This window comes from Zalophus californianus, chromosome 16 (genome assembly GCF_009762305.2).
Source record: "Zalophus californianus isolate mZalCal1 chromosome 16, mZalCal1.pri.v2, whole genome shotgun sequence".
Classification (NCBI taxonomy): Eukaryota; Metazoa; Chordata; class Mammalia; order Carnivora; family Otariidae; genus Zalophus; species Zalophus californianus.
The window spans coordinates 42,911,221-42,938,824 of NC_045610.1; the positions used below are offsets into that span (position 1 = coordinate 42,911,221).

Genomic DNA, 27,604 nt, shown 5'->3' on the forward strand with positions numbered 1-27,604 from the left:
CAAAAAGCCTTAAAACATGGTGTATTTTTACAGAACCAGGTGTGCCTGCTTTAACATGTTTTTTTCACACACACACATATGTATATGTACATATAGTCACCATCATCACCACCAAAATTTAAGCTGGATAATGAGGTTTTAAAAATAATTTTATTAAGATACAATTCACTGATTAATATAATAAAAAAATTAAAAAAAAAGATACAATTCACATGGCATAAAATTCACCCATTTAAATTGTAAAATTTAGTGGGTTTCTCAGAGTTGTGCAACCATCAACACTAATTTTAGAACATTTCCATTACTCCCAAAAGAAGCTCCATGCTCATTAGCAGTCACTCCCCATTACCCCTTTCTACCTGGTCCCTGGAAACCTAATATATGTTCTCTATAGATATGCTTATTCTAAACTTTTTATATAAATAAAATCATACAATATGGGGGGGGTCTGTGACTGGCTTTTTTCACTTAGCATAATATTTTCGAGGTTCGTGCATGCTGTATTTATCAGTAAGTCATTCCTTTTTTTTTTTTAAAGATTTTATTTATTTATTCATGACAGACAGAGAGAGAGAGAGAGAGAGAGAAGCAGAGGGAGAAGCAGGCTCCCAAGGAGCAGGGAGCCCGATGCGAGACTCGATCCCAGGACCCTGGGATCATGACCTAAGCCGAAGGCAGACACTTAACTATCTGAGCCACCCAGGCACCCAAGTCATTCCTTTTTATTGCTGAGTAATATTCTATTGTACAGATGTGCCACATTTTGTTTATCCATTCATCACCTGAAGGATGATATATGGGCTGTTTCCACTTTCGGGATACTATGAACAATCTTATACACATTTCTTTTTTAAGGTTTTTAATTAAAAAAAAATTTTTTTTAATTTTTATTTATTTGACAGAGAGAGAGACAGTGAGAGAGGGAACACAAACAGGGGGAGTGGGAGAGGGAGGAGGAGGCTTCCCGCGGAGCAGGGAGCCCGATGTGGGGCTCGATCCAAGGGCGCTGGGACCATGACCTGAGCCGAAGGCAGACGCTTAATGACTGAGCCACCCAGGCACCCGAAGATTTTTTATTTTTTGAGAGAGAGAGAGACAGGAAGAGAGGGAACACAAGCAGGGGGAGTAGGAGAGGGAGAAGTAGGCTCCCTACCAAACAAGGAGCCCGATGCGGGGCTCAATACCAAGACCCTGGGATACTGACCTGAGCTGAAGGCGCCCCCCTTATACACATTTTTGTGTAGACATATATTTTCATTTCTCTTGGGTATTTACTGGTCACATGGTAACTATATTTAAGATATTGATGAACTGCCAAACTGTCTCCCAGAGGGGCTATACCATTTTACAACTCCACTAGCAATGTAGGAGTGTTCCAGTTTTTTCATGTCCTCTCCAACATATGTTGGAGACAACATTTTAATTTTGGCCATCCTCATAGGTGTGAAATAGTATGCCACTGTGGTTTGGTGGATAATGAGTTTTAAATATTACTATATATGGGGTGCCCGGGTGGCTCAGTAGGTTGGACGTCCGACTCTTGATTTTGGCTCAGGTCATGATCTCAGGGTTGTGGGATCAAGCTCTGTGTCAGGCTCTGCTCTCAGTGGGGAGTCTGCTCAAGGGTCTCTCTCTCTCTTGTTCTCCCTCTGCCCATACCCCCACCCCTGTGCGCATGTTCTCTCAAATACATAAATAAATCTTAAAAAAAATATACATGTTATTAGATATATATATCTATATTTTATATAGATAGATAGACAGATATATATAGATATAACGACATAGCCCTCCAGATCATATCTGGAGGCAAAGGTTTGCTCTCATTGTAAAAATTTTTTTTTTAAAGATTTTATTTATTTGACAGAGAGATAGAGAAACAAGTAGGCAGAGAGACAGGCAGAGGGAGAGGGAGAAGTGGGCTTTCCGCTGAGCAGGGAGCCTGATGCAGGGCTCGATCCCAGGACCCTGGGATCATGACCTGAGCCGAAGGCAGCTGCCCAACCAACTGAGACGTCCAGGCACCCCTCATTGTAAAATTTAAAGAAGCGTAATTCCTAAGAACTGTTTAGGTATATAGCAAATGGAACAGCAGCATCTCAGTTCAGAGCTCTCTTTTCAGGACTGCCACTCACAGACTTATTGTTTCTTAGGTTGCTTTACCTTTTCAGACTACAATAGAACATACAGCCCTCATGCAAGAATCTCCACCACAGTGCATCACTCTGATAAATATAAACGTACAGGGGCAGAAAACAGGCTGAAAACTACAGAACATAAATAGGGTAGGATCATTTTTATTCATATTTGGAATGTGTACCAAGATAATTAACAGAGTCAGAAATTCCTAGGAAGAAAATATGGGGTTTACCAGCAAACTAAGTTCCCAAAGGGTCTGTTTAGGGTTACCCCTGCCTGCTCACAAAAGCAGTTTCCCTAAACAGAAACAGAGTTTTCCAAGGTTATCTAGATTGTGATAGCTGGATGTAAGACTATTCCCAACGAAAGCAGTGGTAGTAAGTAAGATTCAACAAGTGAAAAAGCAAAAAACATTCTCAGTTTCTGGAAGACTAGCCAAATGCTGTCAATTCTCTTATATTAAGCAGAACAGTTCCAAAGAAAAATAACATACACGGTGGTACATCTCTCTGTTACAGGTTATTGAAATAAAACTATAATATGCTCAAATTCTTAGATGTATTCCCCTTTTCACACTTGCTGTGCTTCTCTAAGCATAATCTCTTCAGAAGTGCCTTATGCTATTTAAGTCAACATTTATGAAGCTTTGGGATTCATAAATACTTTATGGTTTTCCTAATCTATTTCACAACTTTACAATAATTTATGGTTTTCTAAGGATACATATTTCATAAACACATGAGATATAGATATGTGTAGAATATCTTCACTGGTATCTAATTTGGTGGTTTCACTTCTTTTTTCTTAAATTATTATTATTTTTAAAGTAAGCTCGATACCCAATGTGAGGCTCAAACTCACAACCCCTCGTACGCTCCACCAACCGATCTAGTCAGGTGCCCCTGTGGTTTCACTTCTTTTAGAAGAGTTCATTTTCTTTTTTATTTTAGCCCTAGAATTATTTCTCAATTTTATTTAATTTTTAATTGCCTTTTAAAAATTTACTGTTTCCCTTGCACTGAATATCAAAGTAGCACCAAAAAGGGGAACTCAGTCTGAATTTCCTCAAATCTCTAATGGCTTGCCAAAGGTCCAACTGGTTTTGATGTGCTTATTGTCCTAATGCCCCATGTACCAAGCATACGGAGGATGAAATACAGTAAAAGATCTTGAGAGGCAAAATGCAACCAGGAAACAGTGACAATTTAATGAAGTTTTTCAAACTTGAATGAAGGCCATGTGAAGTCCAAAAATGATCGTTCCTTCTGTCACCAAGGAATTTCTCAGAAAATACTTCAATTAAGAACCTATTTCATTTTTGAGTAATGAGGAAAACTCTAAAATTTCTGTTCCTTGGTAATATATATTACCGGATATTGTAACAGTCAAAAAGCAATTGTAGCAGTTTAGACAAAGTTAACTAAATTAGTAGTAGACTCCATTCTGTAGAGCAGTCACTGATCACTACTATAGGCTTACTCTGTTTTAGTTCAGCTATTTAAAGCTCATAAAACCACTACTTTTACAGTTGAAACAGACATGGTACTAAATGAGATTTGTCTTTTTCAAAAAACGTAAAATAAGTTTCATATTGAACTGATTTTATTTTTTAAGATTATTTATTTATTTGACAGAGAGACACAGCGAGAGGGAGCACAAGCAGGAGTGAGTGAGGGAGACACAGGCCTCCCGCTGAGCAGGGAGCCTGACGCTGGGCTCAATCCCGGGACCCTAGGATCATGACCTGAGCCAAAGGCAGAGGCTTAACAACTGAGCCACGCAGGCGCCCCAATACTGAACTGATTTTAGCAGAAAGAGGCAGGCTGAAAGTGTTCTTTCCTCTGACCAAGACACTGATTTTTTCTGCAAGTAAAAAGAATTTCTCAAAGCTGCTTTACAGTATCAGATTTTGATAACTGGATAGTTAGTTAACTACGGTAGTCTTACCGCAGATAGTTCTGAAACTGCAAAGAAGTTGGACCCAACACTTAAAGAGGAATAAAGAGGCAGCTTTTCAATGTGCTACTTCCCCAGTTTCAATTAGAAGCCTGTGGGTGGAAGCCTGTGTGGAGAGAAAAGGAAGGTACAGGCCTGGGTCACAAACTCAAATGTCTAGAGGGATCTGACAGTTTATATAATGAGTCAAAGAAGGTGATGTAAGAGAAAAGATAAAGTGGAAACCACAGCTAATTGAAGAGTTAGCACATGCCTTTCTAAAGAGATAGCAACTACTGAGCTTTAGCCAACTGTTACATTAAAATGTAGGCCCAATGTTCTTAGATAATTCACTTTTTCAAGATAAGTTTGAATTATATAAAATCTCATTTTAATTTTATTTGTTTATTTAAAGATTTTATTTATTTATTTGAGAGAGAGAATGGGAGACAAGAGAGCACGAGAGGGAAGAGGGTCAGAGGGAGAAGCAGACTCCCCACTGAGCAGGGAGCCCGATGCGGGACTCGATCCTGGGACTCCAGGATCATGAACTGAGCCAAAGGCAGTCGCTTAACCGAATGAGCCACCCAGGTGCCCTATATAAAATCTCATTTTTAAAAACTGGGAACCAACCAAAATTAAAGGGAAAAAATCTAATACTAAGAAGGCCAGACAAAATACATCTGTGGGATAATTTGGGATCTCTGGTTTAGGTACTGGAGGCTGATGAGGAGGACCCTTAGTGGCACGAATAAAAAGAGAGTAAGACTGGGAGAACCCTGACTAGGTAACAAGGCACCAAAGGAAGCAAAACAATAATAACAACAAAAAACAGTATTAAAATAAGGCACTGACTATTATTGTGTTGCTACAAATGTACCTCTGAGAAAGAGAATGCTCTTTGCAGTTTGAAATTTAGGTCCTATGAAAAGCTCAAGAAAATGGTTCCCATGATCATATCCACTAGTAGACATGTTTTTATTTTTTAAGATTTTATTTATTTGCGAGAGAGAGAATGAGAAACAGAGAGCATGAGAGGGAGGAGGGTCAGAGAGAGAAGCAGACTCCCCGCTGAGCAGGGAGCCTGATGTGGGACTCGATCCCGGGACTCCAGGATCATGACCTGAGCCGATGGCAGTTGCTTAATCACTGAGCCAGCCAGGCGCCCTAGACATGTTTTTAGATATGCAAAATAATCAAAGAGGAGAGGAGGTAGAGATGGAAAAGTGTTTAGTTTCAAAGTAACTAATTAAGCCAAGAGGGACAGAAGATGGATACTAATGTTTACTAAGCACTGAGGCTATCAGGACTAAGTTATATAAAAAGGAATCACAGATTGGGCTATCTCTTGAGGAATGGAGAGGTCTTCCCTTCAAAATGTACTGAAATTATCACCTTAAAATGAGGTTTAAACTGCTAAGAGCAAAAATGTCTCATGAGCTTTTTCATCTCTGCAGATCAGACTGGGTCTTAATATTTGCAAGTTAATGACTTTTTCCACAAAAATCTTAGAAAATTTGAGAAAAACTACTGAGTAGTGAGACACATATAACAAGCCACCCTCCCAAATCACCACAAATGAGGGTGACCATGTAGCCCTTTCTTGAGAGATTATTTGTGCTTAATAAAGATAAGGGTGTGTTCAGGATCCTGTCTATACTAATAGTTTACCACTAACATGATAGATTATTTCTCTGGAAATTTTTAATGGTGAAAATTTGATGGAAGATACAAACTAGGGATTACTAAAACAGGGTTGAATGTACTTACCTATTATCTCAGATTCATAATAATCCTGTGTGCCTTCCTGGAAGACAAGACAGGGCGTCTTTATGATTTTAGAGCATGAATTTGGAAAATGGTAGGTCCATTTGTATGGTAAGTTCATGTCCATCAAAGAGGAATGAAAAATAGGACCTACCTCCTCTTAGGGATTATTTAGCTGTGTTGTACCAAGGGCAATTAAAGGCTCCTTAGAAATTCTAAGTACAGGGAAGAGTAGAACTATAAAAAATTTAGTACTGTGCATTTTCTTGTTTATATATTTTTAGCATTGTTTCAGGATTCTACTATTTGCACTAAGAGAGCAGTATAAAGAAAGATGAAAAAGCTTACATTTCAACCGAATAAAGAACACTCCACCAAAAGCAAACAGAACAACAAACTCATACTACCACTGTTCTTTTTTTAATACCTAAGATGGGCTTTTGATCATGGTGAAGAAATAAGCTCACATACATCCATTAATCATACCAGCTAAAGATTTCTTTTTAAACCAAAGATCACAGACATATTTCTATATTAATGGAAAGGTAGTCCATCAGTTCCCTATAAGAAATCCTTACTTTTGTATTTTCATTTTGATGATAATTAAAAAAACAAAACAAAACAAAAAACCAGAGTAATAAATGAGTATTTAGGATCAGCTAGATGAGTATTTTATAAATGTTTAGAACGTAACTGGGCACTTAAAATGATAGTGATTTGTTTGTGCCAAGCAAAGGCCAAATGATATCACAATACCGTATATATTTGAAAGTTTTTCAGTAATCCTAACAGAACAGGGTTTCTCAACATCAGCACTACTGACATTTTGGGCAAGGTAATTCTTTGTTGCAAGGAATTTTCCAATGCATTGTAGGATGTTTAGACACCACCCTGACCTCTACCCACTCTATGCCAGTAGCACCACCCTCCTAATGGTAGTACTCAAAAATGTCTCCAGGCAGCGTTAAGTGTTCCCTGGAGGACAAAATCTCCCCATGTGGAAAATCACTGCAATAGAGAAAAGTGGAGAGAGAAGTGGGTCATCTCAAAGTGCACAGGAGAATAAACATGTCACATTCAAATGAACCACAGCTGCAACAATTACTACTACTCTCAAGTTGAAAGCAACATCACTAAAACATTACCGTCCATCACACTGTCAATGTGAATTTCACTAGTTCTGTATTTCTGCTCAGATTTAACTTGTAAATCTGTTGCTTTGGTAGAATTTTTTCCCTTTAAAGGGCAATATAAACATTGTTCAAGTCTGAATTTAAATTTTCCTGATTTATTTTTTCCTAATAGAAACTTTACTCAAGAGACTTCTCATTAACTAAAAATGTAACCTTTTTAAATGTCCTTCTAGTGCCTAAAGTTTCTTCTGGAGTCTTCTAATTTGTTACAAATTTTTTTTTTAAGTAAGCTCTACGCCCAATGTGGGGCTCGAACTCACGACCGCGAGATAAGAGTCACATACTTGACCAAATGATCCAGACAGGTACCCCATCACAGATAATTTTTAATTGAAGAAATTCTCAAGGGCCCAAATGTGTTTAGATGCCAAATGTCTTTCTTAATCCCATAAAAAAATCACCCCCAAAATTTGTATATATACATTGAGAAGGTTGAGAAGTTACTGGATAAGCAATATCTGCTGTTATAACTCTTTCTTTCTTGACACGATTCTTTTTCTTAAAGACTTTATATATTTATTTGTCAGAGAGAGAGAGAGCATAAGCAGGGGGGGAGCAGCAGTCAGAGGGAGAAGCAGGCTCCTCAATGAGCAGGGAGCCCGATGTGGGACTCAATCCCAGGACCCTGGGATCATGACCTGAGCTGAAAGCAGACATTTAACCAAATGAGCCACCCAGGTGTCCCTTGACACATGATTCTTTGAAAAAGTAAGATAATTGCCAATATATCTTGGTGATATATATACTAATTTTCTCTTCTTCAAATTAAGCAGACCTGAGAGTATAGTATAACAATGTTCAAAGGTATATAAGAAGTTCAAAGCCGTTTTGAATACAACTCTATCAGTGGAAGAATCTTAAATTGGTTAGGTGTGGGTAAATGTGGAAGAGACTGTTGCAAAAAGTGTAATAGCTTAGAAACTATCCTTGTACTGGGAAAACTTAATCAAAGCTTGCCCTTAATCAAAGCTGTGCACTGAAATCTTACGTTGGTTGGAAGACAAAGCAAAGGTTTAAAAAAAAAAAAAAGTTGGTTCAACAGATCCACTTAAGAGAGCATTCCAGCAATGCTCATAAATTTTACAAGTTTAACAAATACAACTATTATACCTCCAAAGACTTAGCAAGTTCTGTTAAAATCACCCCAAATCAAATGGCTCAAAATTCTTTAACAAGCCAGAACTGTGCTATAAGGTTTAAAGATTCATTTCTTCTAAAATCCCCCCTGGGGAATTACTGCTACCTTCTTTATGCCTGTTAACTAGTTAGGTACAATTTTATTTTCTAAACCAATGAAAGCAAAAGAAAAAAGACTGCAAAGAAAGTATAAACAACTTTTTAGCAAGCTCTTCAACATGCAGCATCAGAGGTTTTTTTGTTAAAGTTAAGACAGCATCTAATTCTGTTTTTCTTCTCAAGATTTATCTACCTTCCAAGGTATACCAAATAACAAAATGACTTACTGATAGGAAATAGTAGCCAATAAAGCATGAATTCTTATATGTAAGTGACCAGAGTCTGGGAGAGCTGTTAAAAGTTTAACATGGTCGGAAAGAGGGAGAAAGGGAAACAAAGCTCCTAGTGATCCTCACTAGGAGGATCAGTTGAATTACCAAATTAAACACAAATATAGAAACCATTCAAAGCCAAAAACTTTATGCAAGATTTATGAAGCTCACAATTCTTCACTCTACATAATTCTTGGAAGGTCAGGACTTCTGTCACTGAAAAAAAATCAAGTAAGTCAGATGGACCTCAGATGAAGACTGACAGATATAAGAAACCATAGTCATGAAGTTCTGGGGGGTACATTTATAAAATTCAATAGTTATAACAACAAATAAAGTATCTTTTTCTTTGTTAGCAAGCAATTCCTCACCTGCTTGTGTGCGTGATCATAGGAGTTGATATGGTTGTCAAATTCCTGATGTTTCTGATATTGCTTATCACAGAGTTCACAGTAAAAGTTGGCTCTGAGGTCTTCCAATGCTTTGGCAATTGCCTTCTCTTTGTCAACATAATCCTATAAGAACCACAAAATACAAACAAAAAATGAACTTGGTAGAATTTAAATGAATGTTATAAAGAGGCAGTCTTATCCGAAGAGAGAAAAGGGGGCTTATTTAGTGGTACCAGTAAAAGCCAAATGGAACACAAGTGGCAATCTGGCAGGGTTATTTGTGTGTGGTTGTATTGATAGTTGTCTTCATTTTTTGTAGCCATTGTATTTTATTCAGTAAACTTATACTATTAATTAATCCATGTATTTATGTTTGGGATGCCATTAATGATAAAGGATTTTAGGCAACTTACTGTATTGAAATATCTAAATTAATAGTTGTCTTCAGGGGCACAGATGCTTAACCAACTGAGCCACCCAAGTGCCCCCAAAAAGAGTTTAATTTTTACTTTGCCTTTTGGCATTATGGTGGCATCCCCTACTCCTACTCCTGGCTTAAAAACAAAAAACAAACAAACAAAAAAACTCCAACCAGCCTGAAATAAACACTTTTTTTTTTAAAGTAGGCTCCACGCCCAGCATCAGTGACGTCCAGTGTGGGGCTTGAACTCACAACCCTGAGATCAAGAACTGAGCTGAGCTCATGATTCAGACACTTAACCAACTGAGCCACCCAGGCACCCTAAAAATCACAATTTTTATTGCATTGTAGAAACCACAGGAGTAAGTATAATCCTCAAAAGAGGCAATACAAAACAAAACAGAGCAACTTATCATCTGAAACTGAAATCAGGGCTGTGATGGGCAAGGGCTCTTCTAAGGACATGTGGGTGACACTGAAGCTTGGAGTTTGAGCAAGATGGGGGAGCTAGACCAGAGAAGTCTCATTAATAAATGAAAGAACCTATAAGTGGGCTGGAGAGTACCCAAGGACCTCTGCATCTTGGCAGAGAGAATCAAAAATACTCTCAGAAAGCATCCTCCATTTTAGCCCTTTAACATTTTCCTAGATTAAGATCAACAAAATTGGGGTTACAATCAAAGATTACTACACACACAGAAGAAAATAAATATATCTATAGGGCACCTGGGTGGCTCAGATGGTTAAGTGTCTGCCTTAGGCTTGGGTCATGATCCCGGGGTCCTGGGATCGAGTCCTGCATCAGGCTGCCTCCTCCTCGGGGAGCCTGCTTCTCCCTCTGCCCACCCCCATGAATATATAAATAAAATCTTAAAAAAAAAAAGAGAAAGAAAAATCTTCTATAAGCGAGAGTCACAGGAAACAAGCAATAGATTTAGGTACCCCAAATCTCAGATACTGGAATAGTCTTACAGAATATAAAGCAACTATAAAATGTTTAAAATATAAAATGGAATTACAACAATGAGCAAACATAAAATATATTTTAAAAACTAGGCAGACTGTAGGGGCACCTGGCTGGGTCAGTTGGTAGAGCACATGACTCTCAATCTTGGGTTTGTGAATTCAAGCCCCATGCTGGGTGTACAGATTGCTTAAAAATAGTTTTTTTTTTTAAATAAACTCTTTAAAACAAACAAAAAACTAGGGGTGCCTGGCTGGCTGGTTCAGTTGGTAGAGCATGTGACTTGATCTCAGGGTTGTGAGTTGAAGCCCTAAGTTGGGAGTGGAGCCTACTTAAAAACAAAACAAACAAAACAGGAAAAAAAAAAACAACCTAGGCAGACTGTAGAAAGACCCAATGTAAGACTTTCAGAATTGAAAAACTTAACTGTAAAAAATAAACCAAAAAATTCATCAGCTACTTAGAGGATGGATTAAAAAAAGCAGACCAGATACAGCTCAAAAAAGATACGGGGGTGGGGTGGCGCCTGGGTGGCTGAGTCGGTTAAGTGTCCTTACTTTTGATCTCAGCTCAGGTCTTGATCTCAGGGTTAAGAGTTCAAGCCCCGCACTGGGCTCTGTGCTGGGCTTACTTAGTAAAAAAAAAAATAATAATAATAAATTTTTTAAAAAACGTAGTAGGGAGGTGAAAATGTTCTGGAATTAAATGGTAGCAATGGTTGCACAAACTTAACGGATTATACTAAAAACCACAAGGTGAATTTTGTAGTATGTAAATTATATCTCAATTTTAAAAAGATGTAGTACACAAAAAGAGGTAAAAGACTAAAATTAGAATGTGTTAGAGAGGGGCGCCTGGGTGGCTCAGTTGGTTAAGCGACTGCCTTCGACTCAGGTCATGATCCCAGGGTACTGGGATCGAGCCCCGCATCGGGCTCCCTGCTCGGCGGGAAGCCTGCTTCTCCTTCTCCCACTCCCCCCGCTTGTGTTCCCTCTCTCGCTGTCTCTCTGTCAATTAAATAAATAAAATCTTAAAAAAAAAAATAGAATGTGTTAGACAAAGAAACAGATAATATGAAAAAGAGGTTTAGGAGCTATGAAAAATATGGTAAGAATATTAACATGTGCATAACTGGAATTCCAGAAAAAGAGAACAGACAGCAGAGATGAGAAAAGTATTTGAAGATATAAAGGCTGAGGATTTTTCCAAACTAGTAATTGATAACTCCATAGATAGAGGAAGCACAAAGTATACCACGCAGGCTAAATAAAAATAGGCACCTAGACATACAGAGTCAGACTACAAAGGGACCAAAGACCATCAAATCATAAAATACCCAGGAAAAAAAACATCACCCACAATCAGATTGACAGCAGATTAAAAGCAACAACAGAAGGTAGAAGACAGTGTGCTTCAGTGTGTTGAGAGAAAATACATTTGTATACCAAATGACCTATTTTGCAGGAAATGAAGAAATGAAGAAAAGAATTTTACCACCAATAGATTCATTAAAAAGAAACTTCCTAAAGTAGTATTTCTGAAATCATAGATTATGACTCACTAGTGGGTCACAACATTAATTTAGTAGATTGTAACAGGCATGAAAAGGGGGAAAAATAGCAAAATACAGAGTGTATTTCACATAAGGGTAAATACTATCTTGTAAAACTTTTCAGTTGTAAGTGGTTGCAATATTAAACGTATTTCTTACTGTGGGTCTGAAAGTCACGGTCTCCTTAAGCATGTGCTTTAGGGAAGAAGGAAAATGATGCCAGTAAAAAGGTCTGATATCTGAAAGTAAATGTTAAGCAATAAAAAAAATATACATATAATAACAAAACAACACCTAGTTTGCAGGACTGAAAAAGGATAAAAGCTAAATGCTAGCTGATATGGCCAAGTATAACAGAAGAGGGCATTCAAAGTTTAAGTGTTCTAGAGTCTTTCTACTAATCGAGATAGAGTTAACTTTAGACTTTGTTAAACTAAGCATAATTTACATTAAAATTCCAAGGGTAATTATTAGAATAGAAATAGTAAAGGGGGAAGAAGTAAGAAAACTTCAATTTTATAAAGGTAAGACATGTCAGAAATATCAGGAAAATAGAAGGTAGAAAGACAGATTGATAAATAATCACAAGAAACATAAATGTACTAAGAAGCCGCCAGAAAAACAAAATCCAACAACGTGCTGATTACAAGCAATACCCCTAAAACACAAGGACTTAGAAAGTTGGAAGTTAAGGGATAGAAAAAGATATGCCAGGAGCCTGGGTGGCTCAGTTGGTTAAGCGACTGCCTTTGGCTCAGGTCATGATCCTGGAGTCCCTGGATCGAGTCCCACATCGGGCTCCCTGCTTGGCAGGGAGTCTGCTTCTCCCTCTGACCCTCCCTCCCCCATGTGCTTTCTCTCTCATTCTCTCTCTCTCTCTCAAAAATAAATAAATAAATAATCTTTAAAAAAAAGAAAAAGAAAAAGATATGCCAGGCAAATACTAACCAAAATAAAGCTGGAGCAACTATATCAATACTCAACTTTTTAACTTAAAAAAATTTTTTTTGTTTAAGTAATCTCTACACCCAATGTGGGGCTCGAAATCACCATCCTGAGATCAAGAATCCCATGCTCTGCTGACTGAGCCAGCCACATACCCCATCTTTTTTAGACTGTAAGGCAAAAAACATTACTTGAGACTGCGGCCAGTTATGGAGTTAAATATTAAGAAGCTATTCTGCAGGGCGCCTGGGTGGCTCAGTTGGTTAAGTGACTGCCTTTGGCTCAGGTCATGATCCTGGAGTCCCAGGATCTAGTCCCGATCAGGCTCCCTGCTCAGCAGGGAGTCTGCTTCTCCCTTTGACCCTCCCCCCGCCTCACGCTCTCATTCTCTCCCTCAAATAAATAAAATCTTAAAAAAAAAAAAAAAAGAAGAAGCTATTCTCCAAATAAGTTGCACTGCTAATCTGAAAAGCCTACAGAGATATGCTGGTTATCCATTGGTCTTTACGAGGTTTTGGCTAAAAACTGTAAGACTGACCCAAAAAGGTGGTCCAATTTGCCTCACCAGTTCCATTTAAAAACTAGATACCAAATGACATCTCAAAACAAGCTGAGTATAGCTGAACTTTGAACAACATGGTTTTGAACTGGATGGGTCCTCTTATACGAGGATTTTTTTCCAATACATATATGGAAAAATTTTTGGAGATTTGCAATAATTTGAAAAAACAGATAAACCACATAGTCTAAAAATATAAAAAAAGAACAGTATGTCGTTAATGCATAAAATATATGTAGATACTAGTTTATCATTATTACTGTAAAATATATACAAATCTAGTATAAAAAGTTAAAATTTAGAGGTGCCTAGGTAGCTCAGTCAGTTAAGCGTCTGACTCGATCTCAGCTCAGGTCTTGATCTCAGGGTCGTCAGTTGAAGCCCCGCGTTGGGCTCCACACTGGGCATGGAGCTTACGTGAAAAGAAAAAAAGCTGTAATTCATCAAAACTTAGGTGCACACTTACAGACCTTACATGGTACCATTAGCAGAGAGAAATGTAAACAAATGTAAAGATAATGTATTAAATCATAACTGCATAAAATTAAATGTAGTACATGCTGTACTATTATAATAATTTCATAGCCATCTCTTGTTGCTACTGGGATGAGCTCAAGTGTTGCAAGTGTCCACTTACAGCTATGTGTGGATGCTAATCATCTCTGCATGAGCAGTCTGGCTCTCTGGCAGGGTACTGTAATAAAAAGTGATATCCCCCAGTTCTTGTATATTTTTCATTATGTTTAGTGCATATTGTAAACATCGAATAACACCACAGGACCCATACAAAGTGCCACTAGTGATGCTGGAAGTGCTCACAAGCAGAGAAAAATCATGATATTCTAAGAAAAATTTGAATTGCTTGATACAAACCATAGATTCACACCTGCAACAGTGGCTGCTTGCCATATGAAGATAAATGAATCTTGAAATGTAAGTGTAAGGACTATTGTAAAAAAAAAAAAAAAGAAAAGAAAAGGAAATCCATGAAGCTGTCGCTATAGTTGATCAGCGGGTGCAAAACCTTTTTTATTTTAATTAATTAATTGAGAGCCAACAGCGGTGGGGGGAGGGAGGGGCAAAGGAGGGGAGAGAATCTTTTTTTTTTTTTTAAAGATTATTTATTTGTCAGAGAGTGAGCGAGCGAGGGCGAGCGCACAAGAGAGTGCATGTGCAAACACAAGCAGGGGGAGCGGCAAGCAGAGGGTGAGGCAGGCTCCCCACTGAGCAAGGAATCCAACAAGGGACTTGATCCCAGAACCCTGAAATCATGACCTGAGCAGAAGGCAGATGCTTAACTGGCTGAGCCACCCAGAGTACCGCAGAGAGACAATCTTAAACAAGCTCCATGCCCAGTGCAGAGACCAATGAGGGGCTCAGTCTCTCAACCCTGAGATCATAACCTGAGCCAAAATCAAGAGCTGGACGCTTAACCATCTGAGACACCCAGGTGCCCCATTTTTTTGCAAAACCTTTTAAACTAATATTGAAAATGCAGTTTTTGTGTGGGTTTAGGATTGCTATAAGAAAGGAATATGTATAGACTCTGATAAGGTTTAAAAAAAGCCAAAGGGATTATACGACAACTTAAAGCAAAAGGTGACAGAGCTAAAGCTGGAGAATTAATTGCCAGCAAAAATGGTTTGGTAATTTTACAAAGAGGTTTGGCTAAAAGATGTCAAGATAAGAGGAAAGGGAGATACGTTCGTTAGATTACTCCTTTCTGCCCGTGGACGCCGCAGAGTAAGCATCGTTAAAGTCTCCCCTCCCACCGCCGTCATGTCTAAGTCAAGAGTCTCCCAAAGAGCCTGAACAGCTGTGGAAGCTCTTCATCGGAGGTCTGAGCTTCGAAACAACCGATGAGAGTCTGAGGAGCCATTTTGAGCAATGGGGAACGCTTACGGACTGTGTGGTAATGAGAGATCCAAACACCAAGCGCTCCAGAGGCTTTGGGTTTGTCACGTGTGTCACTGTGGAGGAGGTGGATGCAGCCATGAACGCAAGGCCACACAAGGTGGATGGAAGAGTTGTGGCACCAAAGAGGGCTGTCTCAAGAGAAGATTCTCAAAGACCTGGTGCCCACTTAACTGTGAAAAAGATTTTTGTTGGTGGCATTAAAGAAGACACTGAAGAACATCACCTAAGAGATTATTTTGAACAGTATGGGAAAACTGAGATCATGACTGACCGAGGCAGTGGCAAAAAGAGAGGTTTTGCTTTTGTAACATTTGATGACCATGACTCTGTAGACAAGATTGTCATTCAAAAATACCGTACTGTGAATGGCCACAACTGTGAAGCAAGGAAAGCCCTATCTGAGCAAGAGATGGCTAGTGCTTCATCCAGCCAAAGAGGTCGAAGTGGTTCTGGAAACTTTGGTGGTGGTCGTGGAGGTGGTTTTGGTGGGAATGACAACTTTGGAAGTGGAGGGAACTTCAGTGGTCGAGGTGGCTTTGGTGGCGGTCGAGGTGGTGGTGGCCATGGTGGCAGTGGGGTTGGCTATAACGGACTTGGTAATGACGGAAGCAGCTTTGGAGGTGGCGGAAGCTATAATGATTTTGGCAATTACAACAATCAATCCTCAAATTTTGGACCCATGAAAGGAGGAAATTTTGGAGGCAGAAGCTCTGGTCCCTATGGTGGTGGAGGCCAATACTTTGCCAAACCACGAAACCAAGGTGGCTATGGTGGGTGGTTCCAGCAGCAGCAGTAGCTACGGCAGTGGCAGAAGGTTTTAATTACTGCCAGGAAACAAAGCTTAGCAGGAGAGGAGAGCCAGAGAAGTGACAGGGAAGCTACAGGTTACAACAGATTTGTGAACTCAGCCAAGCACAGTGGTGGCAGGGCCTAGCTGCTACAAAGAAGACATGTTTTAGACAATACTCATGTGTATGGGCAAAAAACTCGAGGACTGTATTTGTGACTAACTGTGTAACAGGTTATTTTAGTTTCTGTTCTGTGGAAAGTGTAAAGCATTCCAAAGGGTTTTAATGTAGATTTTTTTTTTTGCACCCATGCTGTTGATTGCTAAATGTAATGGTCTGATCATGACACTGAATAAATGTGTCTTTAAAAAAAAAAAAAAAAGATAACAGGAAAGGTGGCTTCTGCCAACTAAGAGGAGCAGACAGTTCCCATACACCATCAAGAAAATCATTGAGGAGGGCGCCTGGGTGGCTCAGTCGGTTAAGCATCTGCCTTCAGCTCAGGTCGTAATCCTGGGGTCCTGGGATCGAGTCCCACATCAGGCTCCCTGCTCTGTGGGGAGCCTGCTTCTCCCTCTGCCTCTCTCTCATTCTGTCTCTCATGAATAAATAAAACCTTTAAAAAAAAACAAATAATTTAAAAAAAAATCACTGAGGAAAAAGGTTATCTGCCTGAACAAGTTTTTTTTTTTTTTTTTTTAAGATTTTATTTATTTGACAGAGAGAGACATGGCAAGAGAAGGGAACACAAGCAGAGGGAGTGGAAGAGGGAGAAGCAGGCCCCCCGCCGAGCAGGGAGCCCGATGTAGGGCTCAATCCCAGGACCCTGGGATCATGACGTGAGCTGAATGCAGATGCTTAACCACTGAGCCACCCAGGCGCCCCTGAACAAGTTTTTAATGCAGACAAAAGTAATCTATTCTGGGGGGAAATGCCAAAAGGACATTTACTAGAAAGGAAGAGAAGCAAGCACTAGAATTTTTTCTGGTTTTTATGCAAATGCAGTTGGGTTTATCAGGATTGCTGTTATCTATAAAACTAACCCTCGGGGCGCCTGAGTGGCTCACTCCTTGAGTGGCTGCCTTCAGCTTGGGTCATGATCCCAGGGTCCTGGGACCAAGTCCTGCATTGGGCTCCCTGCTCAGTGGGAAGCCTGCTTCTCCCTCTCCCACTCCCCCTGCTTGTGTTCCCTTTCTCGCTGTGTCTCTGTCAAATAAATAAAATCTTAAAAATAAATTAAAAAATAAAAATAAATAAAAATAAAACTAACCCCCAAGCCTTGAAGGAAAAAGATAAACACCAGCTGCTAGTCTTTCGGTTGTACAAGAAGAAGGCTTGGACAAAAAGAATGCTTCTTGAGGGGCGCCTGGGTGGCTCAGTCGTTAAACATCTGCCTTCGGCTCAGGTCATGGTCCCAGAGTGCTGGGATCGAGTCCCCCATTGGGCTCCCTGCTCAGAGGGAAGCCTGCTTCTCCCTCTCCCACTCCCCCTGCTTGTGTTCCCTCTCTCGCTGTGTCTCTCTCTGTCAAATAAATAAATAAAATTAAAAAAAAAATGCTTCTTGATTGTTACCATAGATGCTTTGTCCCTGAAGTCAGGAAGTACCTTCCAAGTAATGGATTGCCTTTTAAAGTCCTTTTGATATTTATTTGACAATGTCCTTGGCCACCTAGAACCTGATGAGTTAAACAGCAAAGGCAATGAAACAGTCTATTTGCCCCCAAACACAATGTCTCTAATTCAGCCTCTGGATCAGGGGGTCATTATACACAGTATACTATAGAAAGGATTGTCAACACTATGGAAGAGAGAACCTCAAAAAGGAGAACATCATGAAAGTCTAGGAGGATTATACCACTGAAGATGCCACTGTTGTTACAGAAAAAGCCACAGAGCCATAAAAAGCCCCAAACAATAAATTCCTGCTGGAGAAAACTGTCCAGAAGTTGTGCATGACTTCACAGGATTTACAATACAGCTAATCAAGGAAATCACGAAACAGATTATAGATATGGGGGTGGAAAAAGGTAGTGGTGAGGAAGGGTTTCAAGATATGGATTTTGAAGAAACTCAAGAGCTAAGAGACACCACACCAGAGGAATTAAGAGGAGATAAGTGCTTCCAAACTAGTGCAATAAGGAAGGAAACGTAGAAGAAACAGTGCCAGAAAACAGTATCGTACACTATCTGGAAGAAGGGTTCTGATTATTCACGACTGCTTTTGACTTCTTTTACCACATGGACCCATCTATGATATGGGCATTGAAACTAAAGCAAAGGGTAGAAGACAATGTACAGAAACTTTTTTTTTTTAATTTTTATTTATTTGAGAGAGACAGAAAGAGAGCATTGGCAGAAAGAGGGAGAAGCAGACTCCCTGCCAAGCAGGGAGCTTGACGCAGGGCCTGACCCCAGGACCCTAAGACCGTGACCCAAGCCAAAGGCAGAGGCCCAACTGACTGAGCCATCCAGGTACCCTAGAAACATTTTTTAAAAAATGAAAAAGCAAAAAAAGTTGGACAGAAATAATGACATATTTCTGTAAGGTTACACCAAGTGTGTCAGCCTCTTCCATTTCCCCTTCTACATCTTCTAGCCCTGATAGCAAAACCAGTCCCTCTTCTTCCTCCTCAATGTGAAGACAATGAGGATGAAGACCTTTATGATAATCCACCTCCACTTAATGAACAGCATACAATCTTTATGCCGTACAGTTAATAAACTTATCTCTTGTGTATGTGCGTTTGTGTGAAAATGGAGTAACTATATGGCAAGAATTGTGTGAGATGTTTTTATGTCATCATCATCGCCTAACTATTCATTATGAAGGACATAATGTACAAGATTAGTATGGAAGTGGGCAGACTACCCTTACACAGGAATAAGGTAAGTGACATTTGATAGGAAATTAATAATGTATTGGCTTTCTTACTATTTTATAACTTTGCTTTCAAAGAATTCTATTATGTACAGTATGGCTCTCTCCCTTGTAACTGGAGAAGCTGAGTATCACCTCAGATAAAAATATATATTTTTTAAATGTAACAATGTTTCTACTACTTTATTATGAATATGACTGCTGTATGCCATAATAATTTTATAACCATTCATTAGTGTATAGGCTAGGCTACTGTGAAGCAATCGTATTGATTACACTAGCCTAAAATGAAGCAATCATACTCCTGCTTCTTTGTTACCAATTCATGAAGTGTTACACGTGTAAATTAATTTCTTTTTCCACATTATCTTTTCATTTTTGATGTCTAATATTAGTAATAAGTATAACATCTACAGTTTTATATCATATAATATTGATGTAGGTACTGACAGATAGTTCATCTTATGAACAGAGGACATGGGATGCCTGGGTGGCTCAGTCAGTTAAGTGTCTGCCTTTGGCTCAGGTCATGATCCCAGGGTCCTGGGATTAAGTCCCGCATCGGAGTCCTTGCTCAGCAGGGAGCCTGCTTCTCTCTCTGCCTGATGCTCCCCTGCTTGTGCTCTGTCAAATAAATAAATAAAATCTTAAAAAAAAATAAAGAGGACACAAACTTACAGTATCAATAAATACAGTATGGTATTATAAATGTATCTTATTTTAATATTCGCTTTTCTCTAATGTACTTTATTATATGAAACTATATAATAGATATAACATACAAAATATGTGTTAACTGATTGTTTCTGTTATTGGTAAGGCTTTTGGTCAACAGTAGGCTCTTACTAAATAAATTATCACACATTTTTGACTGTGGGGAGGATCATGCTCCTAACCCCTTTGTTGTTCAAGGGTCAACTGTGTATTCATTTGCTATAAGGTAGTACAGAGTAATGAGAAGAGGAAAGGAATGATAAATGATGACTTGTTAGCCTTTTACAGCAGGGGTAGAAAAATGAGTCTCACAATTGGTAGATCCTTCTAGTTAATAGATCTAAAGATAAGTCTCATTTCAAAGTCTTCTAAAATTGGCCTTTCTTCTATTCAGTTTTGTATCTTCCAGATACACTTTGAGGGCAGTTCTATCATCTACCATTTCTCACATGAGCTACTTAATCAGCCAGGATGAAACCAGTTTGGATAAATTTATTAAAACTAAAAAGTGAATATACAGCATATTATAATTTTTGCCATATTCAATCATTCACCATAATTTTTAAAAAGATTTTATTTATCTATTTATTTTAGAGATGGAGCGAGCACAAGCAGGAGGATGATCAGAGGGAGAGGGTCAAGCAGACTCTGCTCCTGAGTGCAGAACCCGACACAGAGCTGGATCCCACAGCCCTGTGATCGTGACCTGAGACAAAATCAAGAGTCAGACGCTTAGGAGCCACTCAGGCGCCCCCTCATTCACCCTAATTTTTGCTAGGCACTCTGGGCAGTTCAGTTTCATTTTGTCTGGCTATTAAGCAACTTGTGGATATTCTTCCTTAGCAGTACTGGTTTTCTTAGAAAACTCACTTTCTCAACTTCCCTTAAAACCAGGGTTCAGACATGTGATCTTCCCATCAGATGTATCTGCCTAAGACTTTGATTTAAAAGTGAGCAGTACAAAGAAGCAGGTGCCAAGCAGAAACCATCCTTCTAGTTAATGGTGGTTACATAAGCATATTTTAATTCTACGTTGGTTTTTATTTAATTCTATAAGATTACTGTATAAAAAATACTGTTTAAATAGATTTGGAAGATTTACTTTTCCAAAAAAGAGATCAGAAGACTGGATTAAATAAAACACATACCCCCACATTTAAATACTGATTTAAAAGAGATTCTTCATTGCACCTCAAGCCTCAAAATAGGAATCACATTCCTCCTTCCTAAAGTATGTTCTTTAAAATCTCTTTTACGAGGGGCACCTGGGTGGCTCAGTTGTTAAGAGTCTGCCTTCGGCTCATATCATGATCCCAGGGTCCTGGAATCGAGCCCCGCGTCTGCCTCCCTGCTCAGCAGGAAGCCTGTTTCTCCCTCTCCCACTCCCCCTGCTTGTGTTCCCTCTCTCACTGACTCTCTCTGTCAAATAAATAAAATCTTGATGATGACAGCTTTGTAACAGAGCTTGAAGTATGGAATTGTGATGCCGCCAGCTCTGCTTTTCTTTTTCAACATCCCTCTGGCTATTCGAGGTCTCTTCTGGTTCCATACAAATTTTAGGATTATTTGTTCCATTTCTTTTAAAAAAGTTGATGGTATTTTGATGGGGATTGCACTGAATGTGTAGATTGCTCTAGGTAGCATCTTCATCTTCACAATATTTGTTCTTCCAATCTATGAGCACGGAACGTTTTTCCATTTCTTTGTGTCTTCCTCAATTTCTTTCATGAGTATTTTACAGTTTTCTGAGTACAGATTCTTTGCCTCTTTGGTTAGATTTATTCCTAGGTATCTTATGGTTTTGGGTGCAGTTGTAAATGGATCGACTCCTTAATTTCTCTTTCTTCTGTCTTGTTGTTGGTGTACAGGAATGCCACTGATTTCTGTGCATTGATTTTATATCCTGCCACTTTACTGAATTCCTGTATGAATTCTAGCAGTTTTGGGGTGGAGTCTTTTGGGTTTTCCACATAAAGTATCATATCATCTGCACCATCACCAAGATAGTATGGTACTGGCACAAAAACAGACACATAGATCAATGGAACAGAATAGAGAAACCAGAAATGGACCCTCAACTCTATGGTCAACTCATCTTTGACAAACCAGGAAAGAATGTCCAATGGAAAAAAGACAGTCTCTGCAACTAATGGTGTTGGGAAAATTGGACAGCCACATGCAGAAGCATGAGACTGGACCATTTTCCTATACCACACACAAAAATAGACTCAAAATGGTTGAAAGACCTATATGTGAGACAGGAGTCCATCAACATCCTAAAGAACACAGGCAGCAATCTCTTTGACCTCAGCTGCAGCAACTTCTTCCTAGAGACATCGCCAAAGGCAAGGGGAAAAATGAACTACTGGGACCTCATCAAGATAAAAAGCTTTTGCACAGCAAAAGAAACAGTCAACAAAACCAAAAGACAACTGACAGAATGGGGAAGATATCTGCAGATGACATATCAGATAAAGGGCTAGTATCCAAAATCTATAAAGAACTTAAACTCAACACCCAAAGAACAAATGATCCAATCAAGAAATGGGCAGAAGACATGAACAGACATTTTTCCAAAGAAGACATCCAAATGGCCAACAGACACATGAAAAAGTGCTCAACATCGCTCGGCATCAGGGAAATCCAAATCAAAACCTCAATGAGATATCACTTCACACCAGTCAGAATGGCTAAAATTAAGAAGTCAGGAAATGACAGATGCGGGGATGCGGAGAAAGGGGAACCCTCCTACACTGTTGGTGGGAATGCAAGCTGATGCAGCCACTCTGGAAAACAGCATGGAGGTTCTTCAAAAAGTTGAAAATAAAGCTACCATACGATCCAGCAATTGCACTACTGGGTATTTACCCCAAAGATACAAATGTAGGGATCTGAAGGGGTATGTGCACCCCAATGTTTCTAGCAGCAATGTCCACAATAGCCGAACTGTGGAAAGAGCCAAGATGTCCATCGACAGATGAATGGATAAAGAAGATGTAGTATATATACAATGGAATATTATGCAGCCATCAAAAGGAATGAAATCTTGCCATTTGCAACGACGTGGATGGAACTGGAGGGTATTATGCTGAGTGAAATAAGTCAATCAGAGAAAAGACATGTATCATATGACCTCACTGGTATGAGGAATTCTTAATCTCAGGAAACAAACAGGGTTGATGGAGTGGTGGGGGGTGGGAGGGATAGGGTGGCTGGGTGATAGACATTGGGGAGGGTATGTGCTATGGTGAGTGCTGTGAAGTGTGGAAGACTGCTGAATCACAGATCTGTACCTCTGAAGCAAATAATACATTATATGTTAAAAAAAAAAAAAAAGAAGAAGAAGAGAGCAGGAGGGGAAGAATGAAGGGGGGGAATCAGAGGGGAAGACGAACCATGAGAGACTATGGCCTCTGAAAAACAAACTGAGGTTTCTAGAGGGGAGGGGGGTGGGAGGATGGGTTAGCCTGGTGATGGGTATTAAAGAGGGCAGATTCTGCACGGAGCACTGGGTGTTATATGTAAACAATGAATCATGGAACATTACATCAACAACTAATGATGTAATGTATGGGGATTAACAATAAAAAAATAAATACAATCTTGAAATAAATAAACTTTTCTTTTACGAGAGTCTTTGGTGGCAAACTAATTTTCTATCTGAAAATTGATACCTATTTTATCTCTAATCTTAAAGACATTTTTTCTGTGTGTACAATTCTATGATGATGATTGTCTGCTCTGAGCACATTTAAGATTCATTAGATTCTAAAAGAATCAACTTTGGGGACGCCTGGGTGGCTCAATCGTTAAGCGTCTGCCTTCGGCTCAGGGTCCTGGGATCGAGCCCTGCATAAGGCTCCCTGCTCAGCGGGAAGCCTGCTTCTCCTTCTCCCACTCCCCCTGCTCGTGTTCCCTCTCGCTGTGTGTCAAATAAATAAAATCTTAAAAAAATAATAAAACCTTTAAAAAAAATAAAAGAATCAACTTTGTATTCTGACTTCTTTGTTACTGCAACAGTTCTTTGAAGATTATGTCTCTTTTTTGTTACTGTACCATTTTGCTGTGCCTATGTATAAACTTTTTTTTTCTTGCTTGAGATTCATTAGGCCTGCTGCATCTGTGAACTGTGTTTTTCATCAATTCTGGAATCTTTTCTCTGAGCCTCTGCCCTGCTTTTTCTTTCTTTGTAAAATTCTGTCTAGATACATATTAAGAGCTTCTAGTATTTTATCATCTAACTCAACCTCTTTCACATATTTTCCATTTCTTTTTCTTGCCCTCCCTCTCTACACTTTGCTACATTCTGGATATTTCCTCACATGTATTATAGTTTAATATTTACATTTGTATAATCTGCTATTAAATCCTCTCACTGAGGTTTTATATGGTCTCTTGCCCTTTACTCATAATCTCAATCCTTTTTATTTCTTTAAACAAACCAAATACGCTTCTTTTATATGCTGTATCCAAGCTGACAACCCCAATACCTTCAGACTTAAGGGGTCTGATTCTGCTTTTTCCCCCCCTCCCCTGCTAACTCTAGCCCAGAACATCTAGTTTCTTAGTTGGGTCTATATTAGGACTATGATCTCCTATTTTGGGGGGCTTTATCTAGAAGTTCTTTGATGCTGAAAATTGCTCTAGAAGTCTGAATTTTGCTTCTTCCCAAGGGCAATATCTGCCTGAGACCACATTAAACCATGTATTTAATTTATTGTTAAAATGTCACTGATTATTTCATAAATATTTTTTCATCCTATAAAAATAATTGAGGAAATATTGTTTGCACAATCCTTTTTAAAGAAGTTACTGGGATATAAAATGCAGAAATGATGAGGAAAAACTCAGGCTAAAATCTAATATAAACTAAACCAGACCTATCTGTCACATAAAATATAAAAAAATTGGGGCACTGGCTGGTTCGGTTAGTTAAGCATGTGATTCTTGATCTTGGGGTTGTGAGTTTGAGAGATTACTTAAAAATACATATATAGTTAAGTCATTAAAATTTTTTTCATATTGTAAAGCAAAGCAAAAGCCCACTCCATGATGCTTATAAGATGCACATCCAAAACAAAGCAATTCAGAAATACTGAACATAAAAAAAAACAAAGATAGGGGCACCTGAGTGGCTCAGTTGGATGCTCAACTGACTCTTAATTTCGGCTGAGATGATCTCAGCATCACTGGATGAAGCCCTGTGTTGTGTCCAGCTTCTCACTCAGCAGGGAGTCTGTTGGAGATTCTTTCTTTCTCTCCCCCTGTTCTCTCTCCCTCTCTCTCAAATAAATAAATAAATCTTAAAAAACAAAACAAAAAACAAGAAAAACAAAAAAACACAGGAGCACATGGGTCGCTCATTTGGTCAGTGTCTGTGTCTGCCTTCGGCTCAGGTCATGATCCTCGGGTCCTGGGATCGAGTCCTGGGTCCAACTCCCTGCTTAGCAGGGAGTCTGCTTCTCCCTCTGCCCCCCACCCCGCTCGTGCTTGCTCTCTAACTCTCTCTCTCACACAAAAATAAATAAAAACCTTACAAGAAAAGAAAAATAAAAAAAAAACCCAAAGATATACAAGGCAATATACACAAAATGAAAGCAGGAATAAAGGTCTTACTTTCAACTGAGGCAGAGATTACACTATAAAGCTTTAAACAAGATAAAGGCACTATATTTATAATGTCAATGAAGGCAACTCATGGTATCTAAAAATTTTAATATCTATCATAATCTAGCAGCAACATTCATGATGCAGAAATTAGAGATTTTTTTAAAGATTTTAGTTATTTATTTGAGAGAGAGAGAGAGAGCACATGAGGGGGGAGGGTCAGAGGGAGAAGCAGACTTCCTGCTGAGCAAGGAGCCAGATGTGGGACTCAATCCTGGGACTCCAGGATCATGACCTGAGCCCAAGGCAGTTGCTTAACCAACTGAGCCACCCAGGTGCCCAAAATTAGAGATTTATTAAAGGAGAATCAAATCATCTCTCATTTAATGACAGATGGAAAAGATAAAAATAAACAAAGACACTGAACACCTTAATGATATATTAAGGTGTGTGGTGGCCTGAAAATAGGAAAGACACCTTTTAAAGTACTCACAGAATGTTCACCAAATAGACCATTTAGGCTATAGAGGAAACCATAATAAATTGCAAAAAGAGATAATATAAGCAACATATATGAACACAGCAAAATAAAACTAGGAATTAACATTTTTAAAGGTTTTTCTATAAATCGGAAACCACAGAATTTCTAAGGGAAAAAATGATAATGACATTATTTATCAATATATACAGGTGTCAGGTGTAGCAGTGGTCAGGGAAAATACATAGGTACAATTACTTAAAGTAACAGAATAATAAAAACAAAAGCCAAACTCTGGATAAACTCTCATACATGTATACCAGGAAATATGTTTCCATTTACATAAAGTTCAAAATCAAGTAAAATTGGGGTGCCTGAGTGGCTCAGTTGGTTAAGCATCTGCCTTCGGCTCAGGTCATGGATCCCAGGGTCCTGGGATCGAGCACCACATTGGATTCCCTGCTTGGTGGAGAGTCTGCTTCTCCCTCTGCCTCTCACCCTGCTCATGCTTTCCCTAGAGCACACTCTCTAATAAATAAATAAAATCTTAACAAAAAATAAAAATAAAATATTCAAAACCATGTAAAATTAAACGATACATGTTTAGGGATACAAAACACATTGTAAAACCATTTTAAAATGTAAGGGGCAACAGGGCACCTGGGTGGCTCAGTTGGTTAGGCGTCTGTTGATTTCGGCTCAGGTCATGATCCCAGGGTCCTGGGATAGAGTCCTGCATTGGGTTCCTTGCTCAGCAGGGAGGCTGCTTCTCCCTCTGCACATCGCTCCCCCTGCTTGTGCTCTTTCTCTCCCTCTCTGACAAATAAATGAGTAAAATCTTAAAAAAAAAAAAAAAAAGATCTAAAGAAACAGAGAAACATCTCATGTTCATGGATTGGAAGATTTAACATTGTTGAAATGACAATACTCCCAAAACTGACCTACAGATTCAACATAATTCTATTTTTTTAAAAGATTTTATTTATTTATTTGACAAAGAGAGACACAGCGAGAGAGGGAACACAAGCAGGGGGAGTGGGAGAGGGAGAAGCAGGCTTCCCGCAGAGCAGGGAGCCCAATGCAGGGCTTGATCCCAGGACCCTGGGATCATGACCTGAGCCAAAGGCAGACGCTTAACGACTGAGCCACCCAGGTGCCCCTCAACATAATTCTTATCAGAATCACAGCTGACGTCTTTGTAGAAATTGACAAACTGATTCTAAAATTCATACAGAATTGGGAGGGATCAAGACTACCCAAAATGATCCTAAAAAGGAATAAAGTAGGAAGGCTTCCCAAAAGCAAACCTTACTACAAAGCAACAATAAGCAAGACTGTGATTTTCTTTTCTTTTCTTTTCTTTCTCTCTTTCCCTTTCTTTCTGTTTTAGATTTATTTATGCGAGAGAGAGAGAGAACAAGCGGGGCAGGTAGAAAGGGAGAAAGAGAGAGAGAATCCAAAGCAGACTCCCTGCCGAGAGGGCAGCCAGACGGAGGGTTCAATCTCAGGACCCTGAGATCATGACTTGAGCTGAAACCAAGAGTTGAACACTTAACCAACTGGCCACCCAGGTGCCCTAAGACCACGGTTTTCAACAAGGTTCTAAGACCATGCAGTGAAGAACAATCTTTTCAGCAAATGGCTGGGACAACTGGGTAGCCACACGAAGAAGGAGTTGGAACACCTACCAAACATGACATACAAAAATTAATTTAAAAAACTTATTTCAAGGGATGCCTGGGTGGCTCAGTCAGTTAAGCGGCTGCCTTCAGCTCAGGTCATGATCCCAGGATCCTGGGATCAAGTCCCACATCGGGCTCCCTGCTCAACGGGGACCCTGCTTCTCC

The 27,604-nt window shown here is 39.2% G+C and overlaps 1 protein-coding gene across 7 annotated transcripts in view; it reads right to left on the reverse strand.

Annotated features, from left to right (window-relative positions):
- Nucleotides 1–27,604, reverse strand: part of GPATCH8 (G-patch domain containing 8) — a 118,901-nt gene that overhangs the window by 17,223 nt on the left and 74,074 nt on the right. For all 7 annotated transcript variants that reach the window (XM_027625568.2, XM_027625574.2, XM_027625570.2 and 4 more), the window contains one exon: nt 8,914–9,057. In XM_027625568.2, the coding sequence (XP_027481369.1) occupies nt 8,914–9,057 (144 nt within the window). The remainder of the gene's footprint in view (nt 1–8,913; nt 9,058–27,604) is intronic.